Source organism: Camellia sinensis, chromosome 10 (assembly GCF_055761805.1).
Source record: "Camellia sinensis isolate YWXY chromosome 10, ASM5576180v1, whole genome shotgun sequence".
In the NCBI taxonomy this organism is placed as follows: domain Eukaryota; kingdom Viridiplantae; phylum Streptophyta; class Magnoliopsida; order Ericales; family Theaceae; genus Camellia; species Camellia sinensis.
In genome coordinates, this window is record NC_138970.1 from 57,669,404 (window position 1) to 57,696,792 (window position 27,389).

Sequence of the window (27,389 nt, forward strand, 5' to 3'; positions counted from 1 at the left end):
AAAATTTAACATAATTTAAAAAAAAATATCGAAGACAAAAAAATTCGAAAAAAGAGTTTTTTTTTTTTTTGGTTGCCAAAATAGGCCTTAAAATACAAATTTCCCTATGTAGTTACAAATACCTTATTTTAAGATATTTTTTTATAATAGAATTAACTAGAAAAATAAAATTTCTAACTGCTCTCCTATACAATAATAAAATTACTTGAATTATTAATTGAAATATATTTATAAAATCATTAAAAACTATTAATTGATTTGATGAATTATAACTAAAATGGGTCATTTGTTATGAAATTATAAACTTTAAGGGGCGAGATGTAATTTCTAAAACCACAGAGGATAATTTGTATTTTAATCAAAACTCAGGAGGTGTATTTGTAATTTATCCCAAAAAAAGGAGAATAATCTATTTTAAAAAACAAATATTTATTGTTTATTTTTTAAGCAAATGTGATAAATTGAATATGTTACAATTATCAAATTGATTTAATTTTTTTTTTCAGTAAATTATAAATACGTCCCACAAGATTTGTTTAAAACACAAATTGTCTCATGTGATTCTAAAAATTGCGTCCATCTGATTCAAGTTTATAATCACATAATAAATTATCTATTTTATTAAAAAATTATCAAGTCAATTAATAATTTTTAATAATGTTAGAAATATATTAAAAATTTTGATAATTTTATTATGTTATTGAAATTATAATTTATTTTTTTGTTAATTCTGCTAAATAAAAAATCTGACAAATGGTGTTGTATTTTTCAAATCATAAAAAATAATTTATATTTTAAATAAATTTCAAAATTATATTTATAATTTACCTATTTTATTAAATAAATATATATATATATATATATATTATAAAATAAACAATTTAAATTAGAATTAATTACCTAAAAGTCTTATTTACAAATGGTATGGTAACTCAGGTCCTATTTAAGATTTTTTGAACTAATAAGTCCTATTTAGTAAAATTGAGAATATTATTAGTTTTTCTTTTCAATTTTAAAAATTAAGAACATTATCAATTTTGCATAATAATGTGCAGATAATTGTTTTACTAACTGATGAAACAAAACAGAGTATGAGATTAAACGTTTTTACCCTTTTACTTATTTGTTATCCAATAAAACAGAGAATATTGTAAGTTTTCTTCAATTTTAAAATTGAGAACATTATCAGTTTTTTTTTTTTTTTTTTTTTTTTCCAGTTCTGCACATCAATGTTCCATCATCATACTTCTTTATAGATACAAAATTTTTAGTTTTGTACAAAAAATAATTTAATTTTTTCAAAAAAAATTATTTTTTTTGTACATAATTTTTTTAATTTTTTTTAATTTGAAAATTAATATTTTAAAGTTTTAAAAATTAAAATAAATGCCAAACTATCATGTTATGTACAATTAATTATAATGATAAATAATTATTACTTAAAAGATAATTTTGACTATTAAAATTTTAATAATTCTTAAAAATCTAAAAAAATCTTAGGTCTTATTTGTCATAACTTAAAAAAATCAAAAAGTCATTATTCTATTTAAATCACATCTTATTTAACCTCTTTACCACATCACTTAAAATCCAATTCAACTCAATCCATACCCAATTCATATTTTATAAAAAATTAAAAAATACATTTATCAATCTCAAATCACTCCTCAATTAAAATTTAATAAAATATAAATTTATAAATTAAAACTGGCTGTCTTCTATATTATGGAAACGATTCGTACTCAACCACGCAATATTAAACAAGAAAAATTCGAAAATATACGGTTGCAGTCGCCACGTGTTACGTCATGACAGGTCATACTTTAAACGGGTCCCGCCAGAAGAAGATACAGATAAAAATCAGGTCCATCTATTTTTATCCATTGTTCCAGTTTCTTCCCAAATCTCATCGTCTCTCAAATCTCGACCGTGAACCCAATATTGCAGTTGGTTTGTTGCCGCCATATTCGTTCGTTGCTACCAAATACGAAAACAAAAAACAAAACCCCCAATTTTTTTCTCCTTCTTCTTTCAATTGGATCTCAGTCGAAGACCATACGTATATATTTTGTGTTCTCTGTGAATTTTCCAGATCTATGCACCTATTGAAGCTTTCTTCGAAGGCTGTTGGTGCTTTATAATTTTTCGATTTCGAATAACTGTTCGTGTTTTGTTCAGATTCGTCTTTGAATATTCAGGAAAAGGTAGGTTAAATAAAGTCCCGAATCTTCTCTCCAGCATCTCGAATTGAATCGAGGTTTATGTGGTTCTTGATTTGTTTTTTGGTCTAATAATCGTTGATTTAGGGTTCAAATTCTAATCCAATTACGATTGGGGCGATTTCAATCATTATTGGATTAGGGTTTTTGCTTCTTTGAATGATTTGGAGTTGAGAACTGGTGTGTTTGGATGGGAGAAGGTGAAATTTGTGTTGAATTATTGAACGATGAAACAATGAAAGATGAGACTTCCCCGAGAATTGAATCGAAGCGCGACCATGAATTGATCGGGGACGATGCCGACGCAGAGCCTTGTGCTAAGAAGCAGGTGAAGGAAGCTTTAACTGATACTGGATTGGAGTCTTGTGTTGAGAAACAGGTTAAAGAAACTTCAAATGATGAGATACGCTCAGAAGTTTCAAACCCAAATTTGTCTCCAACAGATAATGCTTGTAGCTTTCAGACTATTAGTAGTCAACCTGCGGAGTTGCTGAGCGCTAATCAAGTGGGCTCGGGCGAAATCTCGTCTGCTTGTTCTGGGAATTCAAGTACCGAAGAGAGCGGAGAGGAGCAGATTAAAAATGATACATCTGGACCAGTTTCTACGTCCGATTTCGTGCTCGAGATACCGAAACATGTTAGCTCCACCGGTATCAGGAAAATTACCTTCAAATTTAGCAAGCGCAAGGAGGATTATGATGAGTTATCTCCTTCAGCTGTGCCACCTGTGACTAATGTTGTTTGTGATGGCTTTTATAATCCTAATATGGAATTGAGTTTGTCCAAGAAGGTTTTTTCGGATAGCTACCCTACAAATGTTAAAAAGCTTTTATCAACTGGGATTTTAGAAGGAGCTCGAGTGAAGTATATTTCTACCTCACGGGAGGTATGCTCTTGTTCGAATGATCATTTCTTGAATTTTCACTTGGTGTTTTGAATATGTGGAACTCTTACCCTGTTTCATATGATTGTCAGAGAGAGCTTTCTGGAATCGTAAAAGGCTCTGGATATTTGTGTGGATGTTCATTGTGCAATTTCTCTGAAGTACGTCAATTGTTTCTTTCTCAAATTGTTCTCATCGTTTGGATTTTTTTGCAATTTGCTTTGCTTACTATATAATTGAATGATATAAGCAGATTCTCAGTGCCTATGAGTTTGAGCTGCATGCTGGTGGCAAAACCAGACACCCAAATAATCACATATACTTGGAGAATGGGAAGCCAATTTATAGTATAATTCAAGAACTTAAAACTACACCACTCAGTGTAGTAGATGAAGTGGTAAAGAACATTGCCGGGTCATCTGTCAATGAGGAGTCTTTTCAGGTTTGGAAAGGTGATGCTGATGCCAATAATTTCACATACTTCCAGTGCTTTATACGTATTGGAAGGGAGTGTAATTGGCATTTAAGTTGTTTGTTTTGCAGATGCTCCACTTTGGCCATTGTATAGATTTTGATATTCACTTTTATCTGCAGCAAGTCTCCAACAAAGCAGTGATATCGTTAAAGCAGAAAAGAAACATCACTTCAAGGCTGCTGCCATGCATTATTCTACAGTAAGGTAAAGAAAATAATTTTGTTTCTCTTTTTTAGGACTAACTCATTTAAATATTTTATATTTGGCACTTAATGTCTAATCCCCTTAAAATATTTATTGTTTAGTTTTTCAAAAAAGGAAGTGTTTGAATTATGGAGGGAGAGAAACTGCTGGTCTTCATTTAAGATTGTGCCTTTTTGGCTGGCTGGGTTCTTTTCAGATTCTTCGAATACTTGTTTAAAACTGTTAATATGTATAAAGTGCTGTTCCGGGATTTTAATGTTTCTTTATGTATAGAATGGAACTTTTAATTTTGGTATCACCTCATTCATGTGCTGTTTGGCTCTGAACTTTTAAGCCCCCTCCCCAATTTTTGGTGTCCAGTCTTTCCAAAAATGAAAGTATTGTTGGCCATTACACTCAAGGCAGAGAAGAGATGCTTGTGTTTGGTAGTGCTGGTTATAATTTAAGATTGGGCCTTTTATTATGTTGTTGAGGTTCTTTTCAGATTCTTTAAATATTAGTTTAAACCATTAATAACATTTCATCTGTTCTGCATTTCTCAAGTCGATTTGCTTATAAAACTTGTTTGGTGGGAATCAAATAAAAACAAGATAGTGAACTTGAATATGTGTGTGTCATCATATACTGGTAGTCTGTTCGTGCACCATGTCTATGTCAGCATATTTTGTAAGTATGAAGATGTCCTGGGTCCTTTTTGACACCATGTTGCAGATTCTTGCTATATAACTTTGGGGATCAGATATAAATCTATCTAAGGCTGAGCATTTGAAGTTAAGTATTTTGTGGACAATTCTACAAAGTTTTCTCAGTGGTGCTTTGCGATGTGATATGGGAGTAATTCTATAAGGATCCGCTGTCATTCACTAAATGCCTTGTCACTGACATCATGTTTTTACATGAGAATGCTTGTAGCATAGAAAACAAAGATTGAAAGTTTCTTTAGAAATCATACTCATTGACAGGAAACTGACCCCTGAATGAAACAAGCGTTTGTTTTCAACTTGTCTAGCTTTTGAGATGTAGGACATATTAGGAAACTAGGGCCTAAGGCTGCCTACAGTAGGAATTATGTTGAGTTTTGGTTATGGGAAGTTTCTAGGGTTATTAGGTTTCTAAAAAGGGGAAGAAAGAATTTGTGTTGAAAGAAATAGTGCTGAAATTTTGCTTGATTTCTGAAATGGCAGCTTGCTGGATTTCTAGAATTAGTTGCCGGTATTTCCCAAACAGCCACTGTTATGAGGATTTTAGGTGTTATTAAGGCCTGAAGGTATAGGAATTGGTTAGGAACTTAGGGTTGATTGGGGATCGACAGGTATGGTTTTGGTCCTTAAAAACAGACTTTTTAGGGTTTGGAAACTAAGCCAAGAGTAGTACTTGGGTAATATGCAGAAGAAGAAGAAGGAAAGATGCATTTCACCTTTCCAAGGGTTATGTGAATCCATAGAAACAGAACCTAAAATGTTTATAACTCCATAGAGCAAAAGAATTATGTGGATGATATATTTATAGGCTTCTGGCTCTCCCAATTTTACTAGGCTTCCAGTTTTTTGTTATTTTTTGTTGGACATGTTACATGCACATTTTGGCTTGTCCATAGATTGAACATAGTGGAGGTTAGTTTATAATTTGGCAATGTTTTTAGTGAGGGGTCAAAACATAAAATGGAGAACTTTCTGCCTTCGAGAATAAAATTTAACCTTTGGCCCATTTGTCTTCTTTGAGAGAGAGTTTGGACGTAAAGAAGAGGAAGAAAAAATTTGGTGCTAACAGACATGTATATTGTGTAACTCAAACTTGTGATGCTGCCTTGTGTAAACTATTCAACTTCCTTATGAGTAATGGGTTATCTTGTTTTGAATATGTTTATGCTTGTTGTGATAAAGTAACAATAACTCAAGTGACTAAGGACTGTATTGTTTGAAAACTTCATTTTTAAACAATTTGAAAATTTCTGTCCTTGATCTTAATTACTCAGTTTGGTCCAAGTGGATTGAAAGTTGGTCTAGAATAGAGAAAGCTTGCAAGTTGCATGGCATGCACATAGTACCAATATAAAGGAAGTGATAATTCTTATTTAGTTGTAAGGGATCAGCCCTTCACCTTTGGTATTAGCTTACAATTTAAGTTTTTAAATTATAAACAGTTAGTATGATTCTCATCTTGCACTATCACATTTTATGAATTATTAAAAATTGTTTCACAACTCAGAAGCTTATGAATTTTTTATATGTTTCCCATACAAGTCTATTATATTGGGTAAAATTTTCAAAGTGAAAGGATGAGTATTTAATCTTGAAAAAATTCCCGGACTGATCGGTATTTAGTAAATTATCATAGCAGAATTTTGTGTTCTACAATTTCAATTTTTTGTGTTGGTTTTGGGTGTTAAGACCATGACTTGAGATAAAGTTTGTTGGGTTTAGTTTGATGTATATTTGGGCCATGTTTGGCTCATTGGTGGGAATTTAATTCAAGGCCCGTGACTTGAAATCATTGTGATTTATGTGTAACCCATGCTTAACTGTTTGCTCTTTTTTAATTATGTGAATGGTAGAGACCACTTTGAGAGGTGATTTGTTGTGTATTTGAATGACGAATTTATGGTGTGTACCATAACGTGAAAATGATACTCCCTCTATCCCATTTTGTTAGTCCTTTATGAAAATTTTAACTTTTTAAGGAGACATGCAATCATTACACTTAAATTCAGATTTTAAAGCATTAATTTCCAAAATACCCTTCTATTCTCATTGTAAAATATATTTATAATTATTTACAAAGGGCAATTTTGGAAAAATTTAAATTTAAAGTTTTGACTTTTCAAAGTGGACTTACATTTTGGGACAACAAAAAATAGAATAATAGACAAATAAAATGGAACGAAGGGAGTATATTGAAGAAAAATTATATCATTTTATAATTTATATTACCAAATTTTGAAAACACACACACACACATCACTATATATAGATGTATATATATTTGATTAATTGGTGAGTTGGATGGAACAAGAAAACAAAAAAATTAATTAAAGAAAAGGAGAATCAACCCACGTGGGGCTACCCCCCCCCCCTTTCCTTCCCCCATTTCCTTTCTTCTTGTCTTTCCTTCTTTTCTTGTTGTCAACAGAGAGTGGGGGAGAGAGATAGAGCTCTCTCTCTCTAGTGTGGTTAGTAACTATTTTGCTCAATCGGAGTGTCTTAGAGTTTGAGTTTGCAAATTTACTGAGAAGGAAAGTTGTAGATCACGTCGAGAGCTACGCGACTACCATCTCCGATTTTTGATTCGTCAAATATGAGATTTTAGGGTTTCTTCATCATCACTATTTAAGGTAGGATTTTTATTTTTATTTATTTATTTTTTCCATTTTATTGCTTTAAAATCCATTTTAGGGTTTTTTTTTTTGGGAGGAAAAATGGCATGATAGGAGTTGTATTGAATGTATGTTTCTCGGGTTTATGATTGGATATTATGTTTGAGAAAAATCATGTTGAATGTTATTCCATCTTTGATCTTGCAATTTATTTGAGAAAATCAATTTATGTTAATGAACACATGTCTAAACTATCAAGTTGAAATTAGGGTGTGTTTTGGGATTAAAAATTCTAAAGGTGTTATGTTCATGACATTTAATGAATATTGGTATGTATATTGTTATACTTTGTTCATTTTTGTGAAAATAGAAAATACAATATTTGAGATTTTGAACTTCAAACCTTAAAAAGTGTACTCTTTGATATATTTTATGATTTTTGATGTAAACATCATGTTGATTAGTTAACTTTTGAAAAGTTGTGAAAATTGCCAAGTTTAGAAAATTTGGGGAAAATTTAATTATTTGAGTAGTTTGACATTAAATGTGATTAGGTTTGAAGGATGTGAAATTCTAGATTACATTGGATATTTTTCTTAGAATTTTTAGATATGACGAGCTTATTAATTTGTGTATTCATTTAGTTTTGCTGTTATCTTAGATCCTATGTGATTAAAATTATGTTATTGGGATTGTACCATGACTTTTAATATAGTAGGAATAAAATGATAAGATTTGACAAGTATGAGATTTGGAAAAAATCATTATGGTTAGTTTGTTTGGTGTGGAACAAAGTTTGATTTAAAAGAATTGTTCTAGTCGAAGTGGTTGAATATTTGATTACTAGTTTTACTAGTTGACGGATTTTAATGTGTTATTTTCATACCTTAAATTCATACATGAGATATCTGAATTGTTTGGTGACTTTTGATGAGAAAATGAAAAACGATGATTTTAGCTCGTTTGGGTAAATGGACGTTTTGGATTAAACTGAAAATAATGATTGACTTTGTCTCTTTGGATTAACTGGATGGGATTAATATTAATAAAATGTTAAAAAAATACTTGTATATTTTATAATTATAGTCAATAAAGGATTTGGATATAATTGTCTAAGTACTGGGAACTATATGAAAAATTGCTTTAACTATGTAGTAACCAGGTGTGTGTTTACTATTGATTTTCGGATTTTGTGCCGGTATTTTACAAACATGGCCCGGGTGATAGGCTTGTAGCTGGTATTATTGATCTAGGTTGTGGAAGATAGTGGTACTAACTATCTGCGGTATAGACTTCCAGACACTGCAGTTGAGAGGAATAGTAACCTCTATGGTTGTAGATGGAGTTATTTTTTCTGACACAGCTTGGAGTGAGCCTGGAGTGTGATCATGGTAGGACCTATTATTGATTTTATGGTTTGGATATAATATTGGTGATGAGAACAAATCCGGATCAATCTTACTCTCACATAGTAATTAAAAAAGCTAGAGAGGTGGGAGCCCAGTGCCTGAGCCGTCAGTGAGAATTCAAACCATGTTGATTCATTTTATAGTGAAATTACTAGAAGCCAATTCTTAAGCCACTACACAAAATCAAAGCGAGATGGTAAGCGCTTGATCCTACAATTGGTATCAAAGCGAGGTCTCAAGTTCGATTCCCTTGGAGGGCATGCTGCTGTAGGCAGGTGCCGAGTGGAGGGGGGATTGTTAGCCTTGGTTGGGGCCAACATTCTGTCGTGGCGAAGGTTTGAGGTGAGGCCGAGTCACAATCGACTTGTGGAGCTTAGTGTTGTACCCTTTAAAGAAATAAAATTGCGCCTTCACCACTGCCTATGGGTTTTGGTGAGATGGCAAGTGCTTGATCCTACAACAGGTATCAAAGCCAACGACTAGCGATCTATTGGTGGGCTTTCCTTAACATCGATATTGTTGGCCTTGGGTTTGCATGCAGACTGTCAACGAAGCAAGTAAAATCCATGACGACTCTTGATGGAGCGAAGAAAATTCCTGGTGCACGTGGCAAGGTTGGACTGCGATGAGGTGGCTCTCAATGGAGTATGGTGGCTCACGATAGAATGTGTGTGGGTGGCCCAAACTGGACTCGATGTTGGAGAGTTATAGATCAAGATTAAAGGGGAGTGTGTATGATCTATGATGAACCTACTGATAATGAATCAAACTCAAGGGGGAGCAAGGTGAGACTCGATGTTTGGTTCACACATGAAGGGAAAATTGTTAGAGCATGTGTGAAGGTAGAGTTCCACATCGGATAAAGAGTAAAAGAGATAGCTCTTAATATATATTAGATGGGCTCTTCACTTGTAGGCTTAAGCTTTTAAGTGGGTTTGAGTTCCAAACAATGTATGTTGGGCCGGTGTTGCTGTGTGCTTGGCGGTTACTATGTTTTGAGTTTTATTCATTTATTTAAGTTAACTAGAGTGAGTTAATTAAATAAAATGAGATTTATGCTCTGTTGGGAGTCATCGTATCTGGTTTATTTATTTAAGTTAACTGGTGTGAGTAATTAAATAAAATGAGATTTAGACCAGGTTGAAAGGTTTATTTATTTACATTAACTAGTATGAGTTAATTAAATAAAAATAGAATTGATGTCCTGTTGATAATCATTGCAATTTGTTTATTCATTTAAGTTAACTGGCATGAGTCACTTAAATGAAATGGAATTGATGCTTTATTACAGTGACTGTAGTTTGTTTAATTATTTAATCGAATGAGGATGGGTTAATTAAATAAGTTGGAATGGATACCCGGTTGGCAGTCTTGCGATATTTCGATTTAATTATTTATTTAAGTTGACTGTTGAGGTTAATTAAATAAATCAGACTTAAGGGATTAGGTAATTAAATAAGAAAAACTTGGCATGGCATTATATTATGTATATAGTATCACTGTACCTACATGTCTTTTAAAGTAATGTTATGAAATTATTTGGTGAGCACATTTGGCTTCGGCCTTATTTGTTTTCTTTGACTGAACATCTTTCTTTTGTAAAAGAGCAGCCCCCTCATTATTATTGTAAGCCCATGGGGTGTTTTGTTTGTAAAAAAAACATGTTATATTGAATGCAATACACAGAGAGCGGGTTTGTGGTTTCTATCATTGGTATTATCATTTTTTTCTTCAGTTATACGATCTCTTGAAATAAAGGCTTCGTGTGAACTTTAGGAAAGTAAAGAAAATTGTTAAGGAAAAGGACTTTCTGGTAATTTAATGAATAAGAATGAGATTTCTTACCAAACCTCACGCTTAGGTTAATTAGTTTCCGCCTAATTAATCTTAGAAAATTGGGGCGTGACAGTTTGCTTCGCCTTTTGCTGTCCAAGGATGAGCTTCTTTGGATTTTCTTATCCCCAATATAGCGGATTAAATGGGGCGATAACTAATACTACCCCAAACGGCTGGTTTAGCCCCTCTGGATTATTTCCCTCCTTCATCCAATGGTTAGGATAATCTTATTATCTCTTTATCCCACCCTAACCAAACATATTACAACTAATTCCATATACATATATAATCTCATCCATTATCCCATGGTATTACTTATCTCCCCAATCCCGACCACAATCTCATGGTATTCAATTATCCCCTTCCAAATTATTCTGGCAATCAAACAAGGCTTTAGAGAATATGGTTTGTGGGGGAACTATTAGAGGCCATTAAAGACTATGCTTCATAAAATCATACAGAACCCTTCTGCTTGATGAATCGCTCAACTCTTAAGCCATTAATTTGTAGATTATCATTTCAAAGCTAACAGCATCACTAAACTAAATCTTTTAATTGCAGTGGTCAATTGATAGAAGACAGCCTTAGCCCTACTTCATGTTCCTACGTTCAGAATATCACTTTTAAACAGCAAACCTGCATAATGGTGACACCAGCAGGGCGGAAACGGGTGGCTAAAAAGTTGGTTCTCTTTCAATTTGTTTTTCTTTATTTCTTCTTTGTTTTAACCTATGTTAGTAGAAAATGCTAATACCTCAGCGAATAACGTATTGGTACACACGTTCCAAACCATGGTACACCTCCGTTTCAAAATGATAAATTTAGTGATCCGAAGCGATCCCATAAATTTAACTAATATATTTCCTTAAATGTTACGTTAGGAGGAAAAAAATAAAACATAATGAACTATAATATAAGGTGAGTTAAGTTTTGACAAGACAAAAACATAAAAAAATGAGTCATAATGCTCATACAAATGTTTTGTTATATGAAAAAAATAATAATAAAAAAAAAAAACTATACTTCTTGGATGCCTAATAATTAAATGAAAAGTACTCTAAAGTAACTTAAATTCTTAAGCGTGATATATACAAGTCTACCCCTATCGTACTACATTTTTTAGCATGTGGCATACCATGTTCTCATTCCCGTTCCACGTACCGGAACGATCCATGCTCTAGGTAACGTAGGTTTTAACAACTTCATATTTTGAAGCACTCAAGATTGTTCATCATTGAATTGATTATTGAAAAACAAAATGCATCATTCTCTCTTTATCAGTGATTTCAAAATGTCTTGTGCAGGCCAAGCATGCAACAGAAAAAAACTGCTGAAGGTCGCACTAAGAAGAGGTAGATTTTCTCTCGCTGTTCTCCTTTCCCCCCAATCAACTGTATAGATTTTCTTGGTAGCTTCTGCTTATAATTATTTGATTTTTTGGGGCTCACCTTGAAGTCTTATTGAAATCTTCACACATTGATGGTAGGGATAATGATCTGCATCGATTACTTTTCAAGCCTAATGGACTACCAGATGGGGATGAATTGGCTTACTATTCAAAAGGACAGGTTGTCTTTACAATATGTTTTCTTTTGGTGATACGTTTCTATTTTGTTGGATAGTTTCATTTATTTTATTATTATTATTTTTAAATATACTTTCTTTTTCATTGCAGAGAATACTTGGGGGCTACAAACAAGGAAATGGAATTGTCTGTAGTTGTTGTGACACTGAGGTAAAATTGTTGGCCTGATGCCTACATACCACTTAAGTTCTAGGATCCCTTCCTTCATGTGTGTCACATTTATAAGATTAATTTATTTGTGCGCAGATTAGTCCTTCACAGTTTGAAGCTCATGCTGGATGGTCTGCTAGACGTCAACCGTGAGTAGACTCTAAAAACTTGTCATTGGATTGGTCTTTGTTATTATAATATGATGAGTTAACATTTTTCTGTTGTTTATTTCCAGATATCGGAACATCTATACTTCTAGTGGATTGACACTTCATGATATAGCCTTGTCATTGGCAAATGGACAAAATCTGGCCACTGGCAGCAGTGATGATATGTGTACTGTATGTGGAGATAGAGGGGATCTGATTATTTGTGATGGATGCCCTCGGGCTTTTCATGGAGGTAGATATACTTTGTACTGTTATGGTTGATGCTTTATTTATTTATTTATTTTTTACATTCCGTACTTTGTGGTTTCATCTTTATATTGCACCACAGGGATATCTAATTTGTTTATAAGTTGAAGTTATTAGAATTTTATTGCACCATTGTAGTGATTATACACCAAAACTAGAATAAAAAATAACCTTATTTTGTTTTTATTGAAACGATCAAAAGTGAAACATTGCACATAGAGCATGTAACAGTTTGGTTGTGTGACCCTATAGTTGAGCCGGTGACCTGGCTGTTGATTAGTTTTACACGTCAGTGTCGGTGTCATAGCTTTTCTTAGAAGGTTCATTTGGTTGCAAGACCCTATGGTCCCTATAGTTGAACAAATGAGTTGTTTTTTGATTGGTTATGCTTTGATGTGGGTCTGATAACTATTCTTTGAAGAGCACTGCTGGCTGTAATTTATCCTTTATTTTTAGTAGTCAATTAATGATTGGCAAGCTGGTTAGATCAATTTATTGTTTTCATATTACCCGACCTGAAAGAGTTAAATAGCAAATGCTATGCTTAAAATTTATGTTTATAAATTGTTATAGTTGTGTATCCAACTTATGGGTAATGTTTTATCTGATATAAGTTTTTGTTTCTGGCCTATAGTGATATAAAATGTTTCTCTTATTAATGTGTAACTCTTCTTTTTCTTTTTTCTTTTTTGGGTCCCATTGTGGCTTTTTGCAGTTTGTTTGGATCTACAATGTGCCCCTAAAGGCGATTGGCACTGTCCTTATTGTACAGATCAATGTGGTTCGGGTAAAAAATGTGCAGGGGAGTCCTCAAACATGGGAAAATCTATTATAATTCGTTTGAGACGAGTTGTTAAAGCACCAGAAACTGAAATATGTGGTGGTTGTGCTATTTGCAGGTTGGTTGCTATAAATGTAGCCATTCAATTGAATGCTGGTTAATTTTTTCTTCTTGTAATCTATGAAAATGATTACATTTTCTTTAATTTATTTTGTATAGTGCTATTATCTACGGGTGCAACTTGGGCTGGTTTGATCAGGTGAGAGGTTCCCCAAGTCGAGTCCGAGTTGTGCTAAAAGTTGCCCAAGCCCGACTTGCAATCCGAACTTGTTTGCCCAAGTCCAACCTGAGCATAATAAATTGAACTTGGGATGGGTCTGAACGAACTACCCACAAATTTGAGTTTTTTTTTTTTTGGGCAGCTAGGCTGATTAATTTGTTAAAGTTAGACCGTATTAACATTTTTTTGGGGGTAAAGTCATTAATAACATCAAAACAGATAATTTATATGATGAGAGAGAGACAGAGAGGGGATGGATGAGAATTGAAGAACTGATGTGTCGCTGTCTTTGCCATTTCTGAGTGAGAGATTGAAAGCATAGGGTTTTGTGTTATATGACTTGAATATATGATTTTTTTTTTGGTGGTAAATAAGCTAACTTCATTGAAAAAGCATCAATAAACTTGTATATATGATATATGTTACAATAGATGTATTATTGATTGATATAATGTTATAGTATGTTGTGTGATGATCCATTACAAATGGTGAGTGGCTCATTATATAGGAGAGGGTGAGTGTAGTAGGTGAGGAGTAGGTGAGGAGTAGGTGGTGGTAGGTGATGGTAAATTGGTGGTAGGTGATGGTAAATTCTAACAGCCCCCGCAAACTCAAGGAGGATAGAAACTAACCAACTTGAGTTTGAAGAGAGCAACAAAACAAGAAAATACATAAAAATAAAAAAGGATAGGAGACACTGTATGGTCGTGTCAGACCATTGGTGAAGACACTGAATGGTGGTGTCATAACGTTGTAGAGGACACTGTATGGGGGTGTCATAACGTTGTAGAGGACACTGTATGGTGGTGTCATAACGGTGTAGAGGACACTGGATGGCGGTGTCAGACCGATGTAGAAGACAGTTTATGGGGTCATGTCGGACCGTTGTAGCAGACAATGTTGTGACAGTTGTTGTGACAGTTTACAGAGTCTTGCTGGACCCTTGTAGAAACTAACCAGAATCAATGTCGGGACAGTTTACAGAGTCTTGTCGGACCCTTGAAGGAGCTAACCGGAATCAATGTCGGGACAGTTTACAGAGTCTTGTCGGACCCATAAAGGAGCTAACCGGAATCAATGTCGGGACAGTTTACAGAGTCTTGTCGGACCCTTAAAAAGTCGCACCCTCAAAAGGTGTGCCCAATCTTTCAAAAGGCGTGCCATCAAAAGGCGTGCCCAATCCATAAAAAGGCGTGCCATCAAAAGGCGTGCCCAATCCATAAAAAGACGTGCCATCAAAAGGCGCGCCAGACACGCGGCGATGCACGTGATCGACAGTGCGCGTGTCGGCCTCTTCGTCATGTGCTATATAAATGAAGGCGGAGGCTGAGAGAACATGTGGAAATCAAACCAGTCTGAAACCTCTGAAAAACTCTTCGTGGGCTGAGAGAGATACACTGGTAACACTCTGTAAACACTCTGTAACCAACCCATCTCTGAAACACTCAGCAACCATAACATGGCCTCTTCTTCCCGTCCAGCTACCCAGAACATGGCCTCCTCTTCCCGTGGTCTGCTTACGCTCTTTCCAAAACTGAACGAGTCCATAAGAGAAATAACTGGTGCGGTGGCCAGTGAACCCCAACCAAACACCTCTGGTTTTGCTCCGTTGAACTTTCCGATGCGGTCGGTGGAGCAAAAAATGGCGGTGCAAACTGATATTGAGGCCAATCAGTATACTCTGAAGTCATGTGTGGAAACCATGACTGCGGTCACAAACTTGTCGCACCGGCTGCAGAGCAGGACAAATGAGGTGCAACAGTTAAACTCCCAGCTGGCTCTGCTCCAACGCATGTATAAGGATGCGCGAGCAGAGATAAGTGTGCTAAAGACAGAAAACAAGGAGCTAAAGCGGAAGGCCACCGTGATGTTCCGATTTGGAGGGCCGCCATATGCTGCAGTGGAGGAGCAGGGAGGAGGCAACTTGCTTGGTGGTCTAGGAAGCACGGAGGCAATACCGTCAAGGGCCGTCCAAGACGGAGGCAAGAAGAAGAGACCGGCTGCAGAGTAGAGAAGAAAAATCCCACTGTGGGTGTGGTTGTTTTGTTGTTTTTGTTTTGGTTTTTTTTTTTTTTGTTGTTTTTTTGTTTTTTGTTTTTTGTTTTTTTTTTTTATGTAAAATGGGGATCGGGGTGAGCCCCGACATGAATAAAATGAGTTTGTGGAATGATGAATGTTTTTTTTTTTTTTTTTTTTTTTTTTTTGGTGAAAAGTAAGGGAATCGAATAATAAAAAAAAATATGGAGATAGTGATGAAATGATAAGCATGGTGATGATGAATATTAATAATGAATAAAAATAGAGCACCAATTAAAAAATAAAATTTGGGCGGTGGGACAAAAAGATGGTGTAGAAAAAAAAGAAGAAGAAGGGAGGTGGTGGAATGATGGATCAAAAAGTAGAATAAAAGAAAGTGCACATGGGTTGGTTCCAGAGTTATATTGGTCTCTTCAACCACTACCTCTGTCTCTTTGAAAAGTGAAAAGCTAGTCATCTCTCTCTCTCTCTGCACCTGGTCTCTCTCTCTCTGGCATGAACTGGTTCGGAGATGAAGAGATCACACGCATACACACATGCATCTCTCTCTCTCTCTCTCTAGATCCACGAGTCTCTTCGGTCTGGGCAGGAACCAAAGGACATTTCGCCCGGAGTAAGGGGGCACAGCTGAGAAAGCACATTGATGCAACATTAGGTAGTGGAAATCTGAGAGAAGCAGTAAGACTTCCTCCAGGGGAGGACGCTAATGAATGGCTGGCTGTCAACACTGTGGACTTCTTCAACCAGGTGAACTTGCTGTATGGTACCCTCACAGAGTTCTGCACTCCAGAAAACTGTCCTACAATGACTGCAGGCCCCAAGTATGAGTACAGATGGGCAGATGGTGTACAAATCAAGAAACCAATTGAAGTTTCAGCTCCAAAATATGTTGAATATATTGAACACAGGGAAAGGAAAATGGAGGAAAAGATGGATGTGGATGGTGGAAATAATAGAGTGGATGATTCTCCGAGCCCAACCCCGAGAGAGAGAGATATCAAGCATCTCTTGTGTATATGAGCTGGTCTGTGGTCTGTGTGGAGGATGGGTCTGGAAAAGCTTGGTCTTCGTTGGCAGCCATTGTAAAGGCAGAGAAGAGCTTAATTATGGAAGAAGGTATGTGTAAAAAAAAACAAGCAGACTAGGTTGAGGTCCGGCGGGCGGCTAAGGTGAGGTTGCCGCCCGCCGGGAAAGCGAAAATACTAGATTCTTAAACCTGCTCTGATACCATGTTACAATAGATGTATTATTGATTGATATAATGTTATAGTATGTTGTGTGATGATCTATTACAAATGGTGAGTGGCTCATTATATAGGAGAGGGTGAGTGTAGTAGGTGAGGAGTAGGTGGTGGTAGGTGATGGTAAATTGGTGGTAGGTGATGGTAAATTCTAACAATATATAGTGAGTATGATGTAATGGTCCATAAAATTTTAACATCATTTAATAGCTAATAATTTTTATGTATTTGAAATATATAATTCAGGCATTGGGTTGCCCAGTGTCCAAGCCCTATCCGAATTTAATTTGGGCTTATGAATTTCTGTCTAAGCTCGCACTGAATTCAAAAATATATTTCCGAAGACCTAAAAAAAATTGGGTTGGACTCGGGTTGAGTCCACCCAAGTTGCACCCCTATTGTTATCCTAAGAAATCTATTTGCAGTTTTATGTGTTTGATGTCCTCCTTTGCGAGGCTTTTTCCCATGGCTTCATTGATTTGTAAATATATACAGATTTACATAATGTAAAGTCTAGTTTATCAAGATTAGTTTTTCGTGTAGGTGATGTCTGCTGGGGATTAATTTCATTTCTGGTCCATTTTATTGTTGTCTGTTCATTTAGACTCACATTCATGGTTTTCAATCAACTCAAAACATGCTTGGATTGGCAAAGGCCAGCAATTACTGTCTTTTTCTCCTTGAATTTTCTTGCATTTTTGTATTCAATTATTTTGTTTTCTGGAGTTTCTTTTCTTGAGCACTGCTGTTACAAAGACTCAACCTTACTGGCTTCAAGGTCACAAGCTTATAAGACCTTGTAGATATTGAATATGATGATGAAGCAATAATGAAGATTTGGACATAATGGAGATGAAGCGCAATAATAGTAGAAGTGAAACAATGAGGTCGAATTAGTTATAATGACTCAAGAGTTATAGTAGTTTAGTAACCACTTAATGGAAAGAGTACGAATGGAGAAGATTTGGTTAATGAGTTCGTTGGAGGAGGAAATGCATAAGCATATGGGTTCATGGAAACAATGGGACTTATTTTGTTAGTGACAAAATTTTGTGCTGTGTATAGCATGAAATATTCTCATTTATTTTGGGGATTTGGAGTTACTCTGCAAGTTTATAGTAAAGGAGCTTCCTAGCCCTCAAAACCTGAGAACGGCCCGTAGAATATAGTGTTGTTTCTTTTCAGTTATTTGAAAATATTGGTTTCTCATCATTGTTGTCAAATTATCATATACTGTAATACTACAATGTTCACTTCTATACGTCTTAGTAACACCGATCTTCTTTGTTACATTTACAGGGCTCATGATTTTAGTGTTACAAAATTTGATGAACGGACTGTTATGATCTGTGACCAAGTAAGGCTTGCATTTTTTTTTTCTTGCACTTTTTTGTCCATATGCGTTTTCTTTCTTATTGTCTTAATCTAAATGTTTATTCTTGCTTAGTGTGAAAAGGAGTACCATGTTGCTTGCTTGCGGGAAAGTGGGCGATGCGATTTAAAAGTAAGTTTCTGAATCTTTTTTTGCTTTTGACATTTATATAAAATTATTTATGCAGTGACTTAGTATCTCATTTCTCACATTTCGTGCAGGAACTGCCCAAGGGTAAATGGTTTTGTTGTAATGACTGTGATAGGATCCATGTGGCACTACAGAATTTAGTTTTAGGTGGATCGGAGATGATTCCGGCTTCAGTTTCAAATGCTATAAACATGAAGCATGTAGAGAACGGACTTGCTGATGGAGCTGCAAATGATGTTCAGTGGCGGATTTCAAGTGGGAAAAGTCGTTATTCAAAACATCTGCGACTACTACCGAGGGCTGCTGCAATTTTTAGAGTGAGTTTTTGCTAATTCCATGTAGAATTTTTCAGCCAGCTATGAGCAACTGTAAAATGTGATTTGAAAGTTGTTAAAATCTGTCTGATTTACTTTCTTATCTTGTCCATCTAGATTTTGGTTGCTTGTCTTCATAAGTTTTTCGTCTAGTACCCTTTTATTTGTATTTATATAATCTCAATTTTTCAATCCATACCAGTTGTTTGACTTGTATGATGCACAGAAATCAAATTTACTAAAAGGAGTGTTTGGAAGAAATGTCCGGCTTTAATGATTTTCAATCATATTTACTTGGATAATGTAGCTGCTTTTTCCTTTTGTCTTAAATTTATTTACGGATGATAGTAAGCTAGGTTGTTGACTAGATGTTTATTTTCAATCTGAGAATAGACAGGGATGGGTCAGAAAGATTTCTGTTTTTCTCATTTACCCGCTTTTTCTGCATGTTGAAACTCTCATTTGTTGTATCCCACTCTTTTTATAATTGGACTGCATATTCAAGCTTTTCTTTTACTTTGGATATACCTCTGTAATTTTTTGTGACAAGTATAGTTTGCATTGATGCAGCTACTAAAAGTGAGCCCTGTCATTCTGTTGACATTGTTTCTGTTCAATGCAAAGCTATTTTGAAATTTAGTCCTTTTCGTTGTCTGCCTAAAGAAATACAAAGTCACCAGTATATGACTTCTTGTTTAACCATAATGAGTGTGATTCTTGGAAAGTTTCATCTTATTTTTAATGCCCCATGCATAGGGTAGTAGATTGACGTGTACGGTTTCACATGGGTAGTCTCCAATTGGTTAAGAAACTGTTTTGCTTCAGGAAAAGGCTAACCATGCTCTAAGGCACATAAAGCTGGGCAAACATATCTATAAAATTAACATGGTGTGAAATGAGATATTGATATGGTCGCATGGCAAGACAAGAGCGTACAAAATCAGACACGAGCACATTCTTGAGATGATGAAAGATGAAAGTAGCCCAGTTTGGGATGTTATTGAAAAGAACTGTGTCAGATGGTTTGATCATCTGCAATTAAAACCAATAACTATACCTGTGAGGAAGTGTGGCACTGTACTATTTGAGGGAAATGCTGAATGGAAGGGGAACTGGGAAGATCAAAGTTAATGTTGGTTTAAGGGAAAACATGGTAGCATGTGATTTTAGTGGGATTTGAACTCAGGACGTCTGGATTTACGAACGCGTCCCAAAAATTCCTCCCCTCACCAACTGAGCTACCCTTCCGGGTTCCCAAACTCTAACCATCAAAACTACAAAATTATTTTTAATTTCATATTTAAAAAATTCTTTTAAAAATTTATCTTTCAAAATTAATTCAAACGTAGCGAACGAGTTTTAATTATCAAGACAAAACTCATTATGTAGGTGTTTGGGAAGTGGGTTTTTTTGTAGCTTTTTTTAGTTGTAGGATATTATTAGAGAAATTTTTTTTTGTGTTTGGGAAGATAGTTGGGTTTTTTTATGGTTGGATGTGATGTTTGTGAGAAAAAAAGTGAAATGATTATGGGGTATGATATGATATTTTGTTTGGATTTGTTTTTTTTGGTTTTGTAACCAATTTGTCTTTTAGTGGAAAAAAACAAAAAAAAAATCCTTCCCAAACACCCCCTTTATCTCAATAAACGTGAAAATATCACAACCACATCCTCAAAATATCACATGTAAGCCAAATGCAGCTGACAATTTTAATTACGAAGACATATCACAACCACATCTTCGAAGTATTACATTTAAATCAAACGCAGCCAACGACTGCTTCATGACCCTTGACATGGTAGAATGATGAAACAGATTCATCTAGCTGACTCCAACTATTTGGGATAGGGTTCATTGGGTGGACATATTTCATGGATGTGAATCATTGGTCTTTGCTTACTGCTGTTTCATATTGCTTCTTCTGGAACAATTTTGTTTATGATGTTCGTATTTGAAGAGGAGCATGATGTTAGAGTAAAAGTTGTGAACTTGATTAATTGACGTGCTAGAAGAAACGGACCACTTTGAGGCATTTAGATAATTTTATTTCTCAGTGCTTTTTCTTAGATGGACTTTTGTCGAAGGATGGTCTGGTTCCAGACTTTTTCTTTTTCTGTCTCTCTCTCTTTTGCTTAGACATTCTAATTTGGATGGCAGTTGTATGAAGATATAACTCTTTTGCTATCCTATATTGTCTTTTATTTTATTTTATTTTTTTGGGTTAAACCTAATTACATGTCCCATCTTCGGCAGGAATGTTTTGATCCTATTGTTGCAAAATCTGGTCGGGATCTTATACCTGTCATGGTCTATGGGTAAGGCATCATCATCACTCATTGTATTTATTGTAGCTCTTCATCTCAAGGGTATATCTATCAAAACTTAAGCCATATAGAAGATAGTTAAGCCCTTTGACAAATAAACTTCTTTCAGGAGTGATGATGTATATGAGTATGCATGTAAATGGATCGGATTCGGATTGGATCTGTCAAGATCTGAATCTGATCTGATTAAGACAAAAAGAATCCGATATGAACTCGTTTATCCCATATCTAATTATAGATCACCCAAATCCGAATCTGATAATTTCGGATATCCAATCTGATCCATTTATTTATTTATTTATTGAGCTACAATTTTATATTATTTTATTTTATTTTATTTTTCAATTTGTGTTTTCTTCATTCAAATTGAGAATAATTGGATCAGATTTTTGCATATCCGATCTGTTGAATAATTGGATTAAACTTATTTGGATTATTGGATTACTGGGTCACTTTTTTGTAAATGGATTCGGATTTTTGGGTCGGGGTCGGGGTCGGATTAAATCAAACCCATTGTCAGCCCTAATGTATGCTTTATTCAGTACTGGAGATACCTAATGATATAGCAAATGCTGGATGCAAAGTTTCTTCATCTCCCTATTTTAACGCATTGATGTCAAACAAGGTGAAGGATTTAATCAGTTAACAAGTTGTCATAAGAAATACATTTTTTGAGAGGAAAAAAAGGAGCTTTGTGCTCATGAAATCAGACAAACCTTTTTTTTTATGGGCCTTTGATTGTTGAACTCACATGATGTGTTTGATGTTCTTTTCATGATTGACCATATGGTTAAATCTGGAGCAAGCAAGGATTGGCCACAATTAATAAAATTTGGGAAGTGAAAAATAAGGGAAAAGAAGGTTCTATGTGGGTGGATTGTTTTCTTCAGTAGTTATAAGAGCTGATTCACAAAATAGTGATTAGTTGTGAGCATAGGATTATAAAGTTGTACAAATATGCAGTTTTGATAGGTACTCAATTTTTTAACTCATTTTAAGATTATTCTATTGCATCACTGGGGATCTGATTTTGCCAGTAAGATGAATAGATGATCAACATTAAGATACCAATTCAGATTATGGAACTGTTGTTTAAGTGGATTAACCGTGTTTAGGATTATATGTTTGTTTCACTGGACTAATAATGTATAGGATTCTATGTATAATAACATCACCCATATTTAGTTACTATTGTTTATTATTTCATTGATTGCTGTTGTACAAATACTGTATTGTTGCTGTTGACCTGAGCTAACTGGCGGAAAAAACCTTTGCTGTTGACGTATTGATAACAATTTGTTGTCATTTTGCTCCTATGCCCTCTTTTGTTGTTAAATGTCCATGATATCTTCATGTCTTTGGTTAATCTACCAAGCCTATTAAAATGCAATATCTTGTACTTTTGCAGGGGAAATATTTATGGGCAAGAATTTGGTGGAATGTATTGTGTCGTTTTAATTGTGAAGTAAGGTTCCCCCCTTTAAAGTTGCTTTGTGCGTTTTATTAATTTTACTTTTTTATTTTATTCCACTGTTTTGTTATTAGTTTTATATTCTAATATTGTTTTTAATCATTTCATGCTTAAATGCATGTGCAGGTCAGTTGTTGTATCTGCTGGCCTTCTGAGGATTTTTGGACGAGAGGTTGCTGAGCTTCCTCTGGTAGCTACAAGTAGAGAACATCAAGGAAAAGTAAGTGTGTTGATGCTGAGCATATAAGTCCTTCGTCTAGCTGTTTGTGTTAGCGAGGTTTTCTTGTCTTTACTTTTTCTTTAGTTTTATAGATATATAATTTTCTTTTTATTTATATATTTATTCATTAAAGGGTCTGTGCAACTGGAATCATTCCTTGTTTATGTTCCCATCTTTGAGATAGTATATCCCTTAAGCCTCACAAAGTTATTTTGATATCTTTTTATCTTTAGGGTTATTTCCTGGCACTATTTTCGTGTATTGAGAGGCTATTGTATTCGCTGAATGTCGAAAACATCGTGCTTCCTGCTGCTGAGGAAGCTGAATCAATCTGGAAAAATAAGTTAGGCTTCAGAAAGATGAGCGATGAACGGGTAAGGGCACTTCTACAACTTAAATGTGTCAAAGTTAGTTTCTCTTGGCATTCATCTCATACTCATAAAATCTTGGTTCTATGTGAGATTGAAAACCACTGAAAGCAAAACAGAAATGAATTCTGAGCTGCACTGGAAAACATTAATTACTTTCATCAATTCATTGACAATGACAATAAACTTTGGGGCTACGACCATTCATTTCCACTGTATAATTGGCTAAGAGCTGGACAAAGATTTTGTGGTTTCAGATGACGTAGGATAGTTATAAAAGTTATTGATAAATCGCATCCTGTTAATTACCAAGCCTTGTCTTTCTCTCTTCACATTGTTTGGAATTCTTTCCTTGCACTCTGACAACCTTTTGACACAACTGCTTCAACTCTGGAATTAATGATCGATTCTCTACAGTTCTATACATCTCATGAGGAGGTACCTAACATGTAGCATGTTGGTTAATAACGGAAACTCCATAGAGTGAAATTTTTCGGAACTTTTTAAAGATTGTGGCGTAGAACCAGAGAGAGACAATCCTAAAAACTTGTGGAAACCTTCTCAAAACAATTCTACTCAACAAAGAAAATCAAATCTTATCACTAAAGCCATTAAAAATCGTTAAAAAACAGAAGAAAATACAACAACATTAAATCAAAGGTTGTTCCATGATTTCAAATTGATTTAGTGTAGTCTTCATAATAATTTTGTTAAACATGTGGTGGCCAAATATAGCAAGCTACCTGAGAAGATACGCGGGAGATAAAGAAAAAAAGAGAAACCCAGGGAGAAAGACAGGAGAAAAATTTGCAGGGAAGGATATGGGCGAGTGTAATGAGAATGGGCCTGAAGTTCATATAACTGTTGGGACATGATTTTGTTGAGCTTTAAAATGGCTAGAGATGAAAGAACTAGCAGCATCTCATAGTTGATTTTCAGTATAGTGTTTATTTATAAAAATGAAAATGATATTTTCCATTCTTTATATTTTTTTACCTTAATCCTTTGATTGCTTGTCTGGAAAAGGGCCTGTTACAGAAATGATTACTTTGTAGGCCCAATTGAGTATTGACTTTATTACTGCTTCTTTGTGTCCCATATTTACATTGGCAGCCAACCAGTGAATAAGTACTAACAATTATAAATATGTTGTCCGGAGCAGTTTTTGGATTATACAAGGCGCTTCCAGCTGACGATTTTTAAGGGGACGTCAATGTTAGAGAAGGAGGTGCAGCAGACAGTAGATTAGCGACGACCCATGTTTCCTAAATATAATTCAGTTAGAAATGCAGGAATTTTTTTTTTTCCTTCATGTAATATTGCTGTTATTTTCTTTGGTCTGCAGCCAGCAATCTGATTGAGGGTTTCTTTTTGTTCATGTAAAAACTAAAAAGGGGAGGGAAAAGGTATATGTCACAAGCAACGGCGCATGCTCTGACATTTTAATATGCATGCATGAGGCGCAGTTTTTTTTTTTTGTCTTTCTTTCTTTCTTTCTTTTTTTTAAATCTTTTGTTTCTGCGTTTTGTTGTTATAGCTTTCTTTGTGTAAACAGAAATATTTTCGAATGAAAAAAAAAAATTAGTATCTTTAGTGAAGGACGATATTTAGCATTTCTTTTATGCGTATGTCTACGTGTCTAGAATGAATGCTTTGCTAGGCTTTGGAAGTTGTTATGCCAAACATTGGCGGCTTCATTCAGGTGACCGCAATTTCATTTCCTAATATTATTGTTTGGTTTGAGTTTGGTGGTGGTTCTGTGTTGCTCTTGATAGTAGTATTCTGTTGTTTGCTTTAAGTTTGGATACTGTTTGTGGTTTGCTCTTAACTTGTCATTTTTGTGTGCCTTGAGTAGGAGGGTTATCAGGACTCAGACAATTTGAAACAAGGCCTTTTATATATATAATCACAATTTGATTTGATTTTTTGGCTAGTACTTAAACAGGTTATTATTTTTTTATTTGCTAATTCTCACATATATTTTGTTTGCATGTTTAATTGCTAAAGTTATATACTAATAAATTTACTTATAGATCATGAGGAATTTTTAACAGATTCAATTTACAAGAAGAAACAACACCACCCACCCAGTAAAATAAATAAATCAAATCAAATCAAATCAAAAGTTATAATATCAAGTAAAAATGGAATCAATTATAGTAAAGTATTAGTTAAACATTAATTGGATGTTACCATGGAGTATGCAACGCTAATTGTGAGCATGGTTAATTTCGACATGGATTGCATTCGGATTTAAGATTTTATAAAATTTTGAATGGGTTATAATTTTGACTAGAAAATCATATAAAATCACATTACAATTCCTATTCTATAATTTATTTATTTATTTTTAACTTCTTCTTTTTATATATGTATGGGTAAATATATTAAAAATTTGACTTCAAACTCTCTACATATTTATAGAAGAAGATGCTTTCAAATTATTTGAATTAAGATAATTGGAGAGGAAGTTGAAAAAATTTTAGTTTCTCAAGAAAATTAAAATTAGTGAATTCAATTTAAAAGTGGAAGAATGGGAAAATTAATTTCCTTCTAAAATCAACAATTTATGTTAGTAAGAAAAAGATTAATAATATAAAACTTATCATTTGCTTTTATAAGTTTAATGATTGTTAAATGTATATCATTACCAGTATAAGATATATTAACCCATGTATTGTTTTTATATTTCATTTCTAGTAATCATATAGTGTTACCATTATGCTAAATTTTACTAGTTAAAAAAAGAGGAATTCTACTGCCCGATTAAGTGATACTTTTGCGTAACATATATATATATATATATATATATTTGAAAATTATCAATAACAATGATATCAAATATAATTACTTATTTCAAGATACTTTATAATTACTATATATGTATATACACATGCTGAAATTGATTATAACTACATAATAATTTGTTATTTAAGTTTCATTTATTTCAATGTAAAGTATTCTTAAAATAATTTTTTAAAATTTTTATTATTTAGTTAAAAAAATATAAGTAAAACATTTTTCGCCATAGTTTTTAAAATGATTTACTGTTATAATTTGAAAAATTATATTTTTACATAAAATTCATACAAAAAACTTGACAAAAATGATGTGGCAATACCATTATTATAAATAAATTTATTTTTAATGATGTTTTGTTTGAAGTAAAAAGTCCACAATAAGTCATAGCATTATGTATGAATTTTTTATTTGTATAGTATTACTCTCATAATTTTCGTAAGTTAATTTTTAAGAAGTTCAATTTCAGTTTGACTCTTTAAGCACACTAATCTTTCCCAGGGTTGAGTAAGGAAATTGAAAAAATCCACAAATTGAACCAGTTGACCAATTCAGTAGGTTTGGTTTTGTTATTTTTAATTTGTGATTCGGTTTTGATTTGAAAAATTGGAGAACCAATCTCCGCGGATTGGTTTTGGACTTAGGTCCAGGATTTCAAATTTGAACTGAACTAAACCGTATAACTTAAATCATATATGTTTATTTGTTAAATATTATGTTTGTTAAGTTAATGGTAGAATAATATACATGTTTTTATGTTTTGAAAAATCATGATAGATTAATATTGAACAATATTTGTTTAATATTATTTTTTTGCGTAACTAGTGAATATTATGAAAGTAGTTTATTTGATGGATACATTTTTATTATTTTTAAAATTTATGATAAGTTGACTTCTTTTTTTGTGTTTTGATAATGCTATATATTTATTTGTTTATTTTTATTTTTTTTGTGAAGTGAAACCGTGGTTCCAAACTGAATTAAACCGTATTTAAATAGGTTGGTTCGGATTAATTTCATGATTTTAATGGTTTGATTTGATTCTAATTTTTATGAAATTGGTTCTCATTTTCTAATTTCATTCCAAACTGATCTAAACCGGACTATGCTCATACTCTCCCCTAATCTTTTCATAGGTGAAATGGTAATTTTGTATTTACTTATGCACAATGCATATAATAAAATAAAATAAAATAAATTATTTCAACTATCAATCGAATATCAAAATTTTTAAGGAAAAATTAGTAAAACATCTTTCTCTAACTTTATGTAATAGGAGAGGTCTAAAATATTTTTTTTATTAACTAAAGTTCGTCAACATTTTCATAGAGAAAATTCGACTTGAAAAAATTTTGTCCAACTTAGAGAAATTTCACTCAACTCAGAGAAATTTCGGCCCCTGTGAAAATCAAAATTTTTCTGAGTCAGGACAAAATTTTTCCGAGTCAGACAAAATTTCTTTGAATCGAATTTTCCTGTAGATATGTTGAAGGATCTTAATTATTATGAAAATATTGTATATCATTTATCTTATAAAATCTC

General features: G+C 33.7%; 1 protein-coding gene across 2 annotated transcripts; it reads left to right on the top strand.

Annotated features, from left to right (window-relative positions):
- Positions 1–1,753: 1,753 nt before the first annotated feature.
- On the top strand, positions 1,754–24,646 carry LOC114306117 (Acyl-CoA N-acyltransferase with RING/FYVE/PHD-type zinc finger domain-containing protein). 2 transcript variants are annotated; one of them, XM_028251291.2, is made up of 19 exons: positions 1,756–3,105; positions 3,195–3,263; positions 3,356–3,554; positions 3,697–3,781; positions 10,901–11,020; positions 11,644–11,691; positions 11,826–11,907; positions 12,015–12,074; positions 12,171–12,223; positions 12,310–12,476; positions 13,206–13,389; positions 18,129–18,186; positions 18,277–18,333; positions 18,423–18,668; positions 20,919–20,980; positions 22,398–22,454; positions 22,587–22,680; positions 22,914–23,054; positions 24,211–24,646. In XM_028251291.2, the coding sequence occupies exons 1-19, from the start codon at positions 2,410–2,412 to the stop codon at positions 24,295–24,297; spliced, it is 2,565 nt and encodes an 854-aa protein (XP_028107092.2). In that variant the 5' UTR covers positions 1,756–2,409; the 3' UTR covers positions 24,298–24,646. The 2 variants fall into 2 exon arrangements, with proteins under 2 accessions (XP_028107103.2, XP_028107092.2); XM_028251302.2 differs by lacking the exon at positions 10,901–11,020 and having other exon boundaries at positions 1,754–3,105.
- Positions 24,647–27,389: the final 2,743 nt, after the last annotated feature.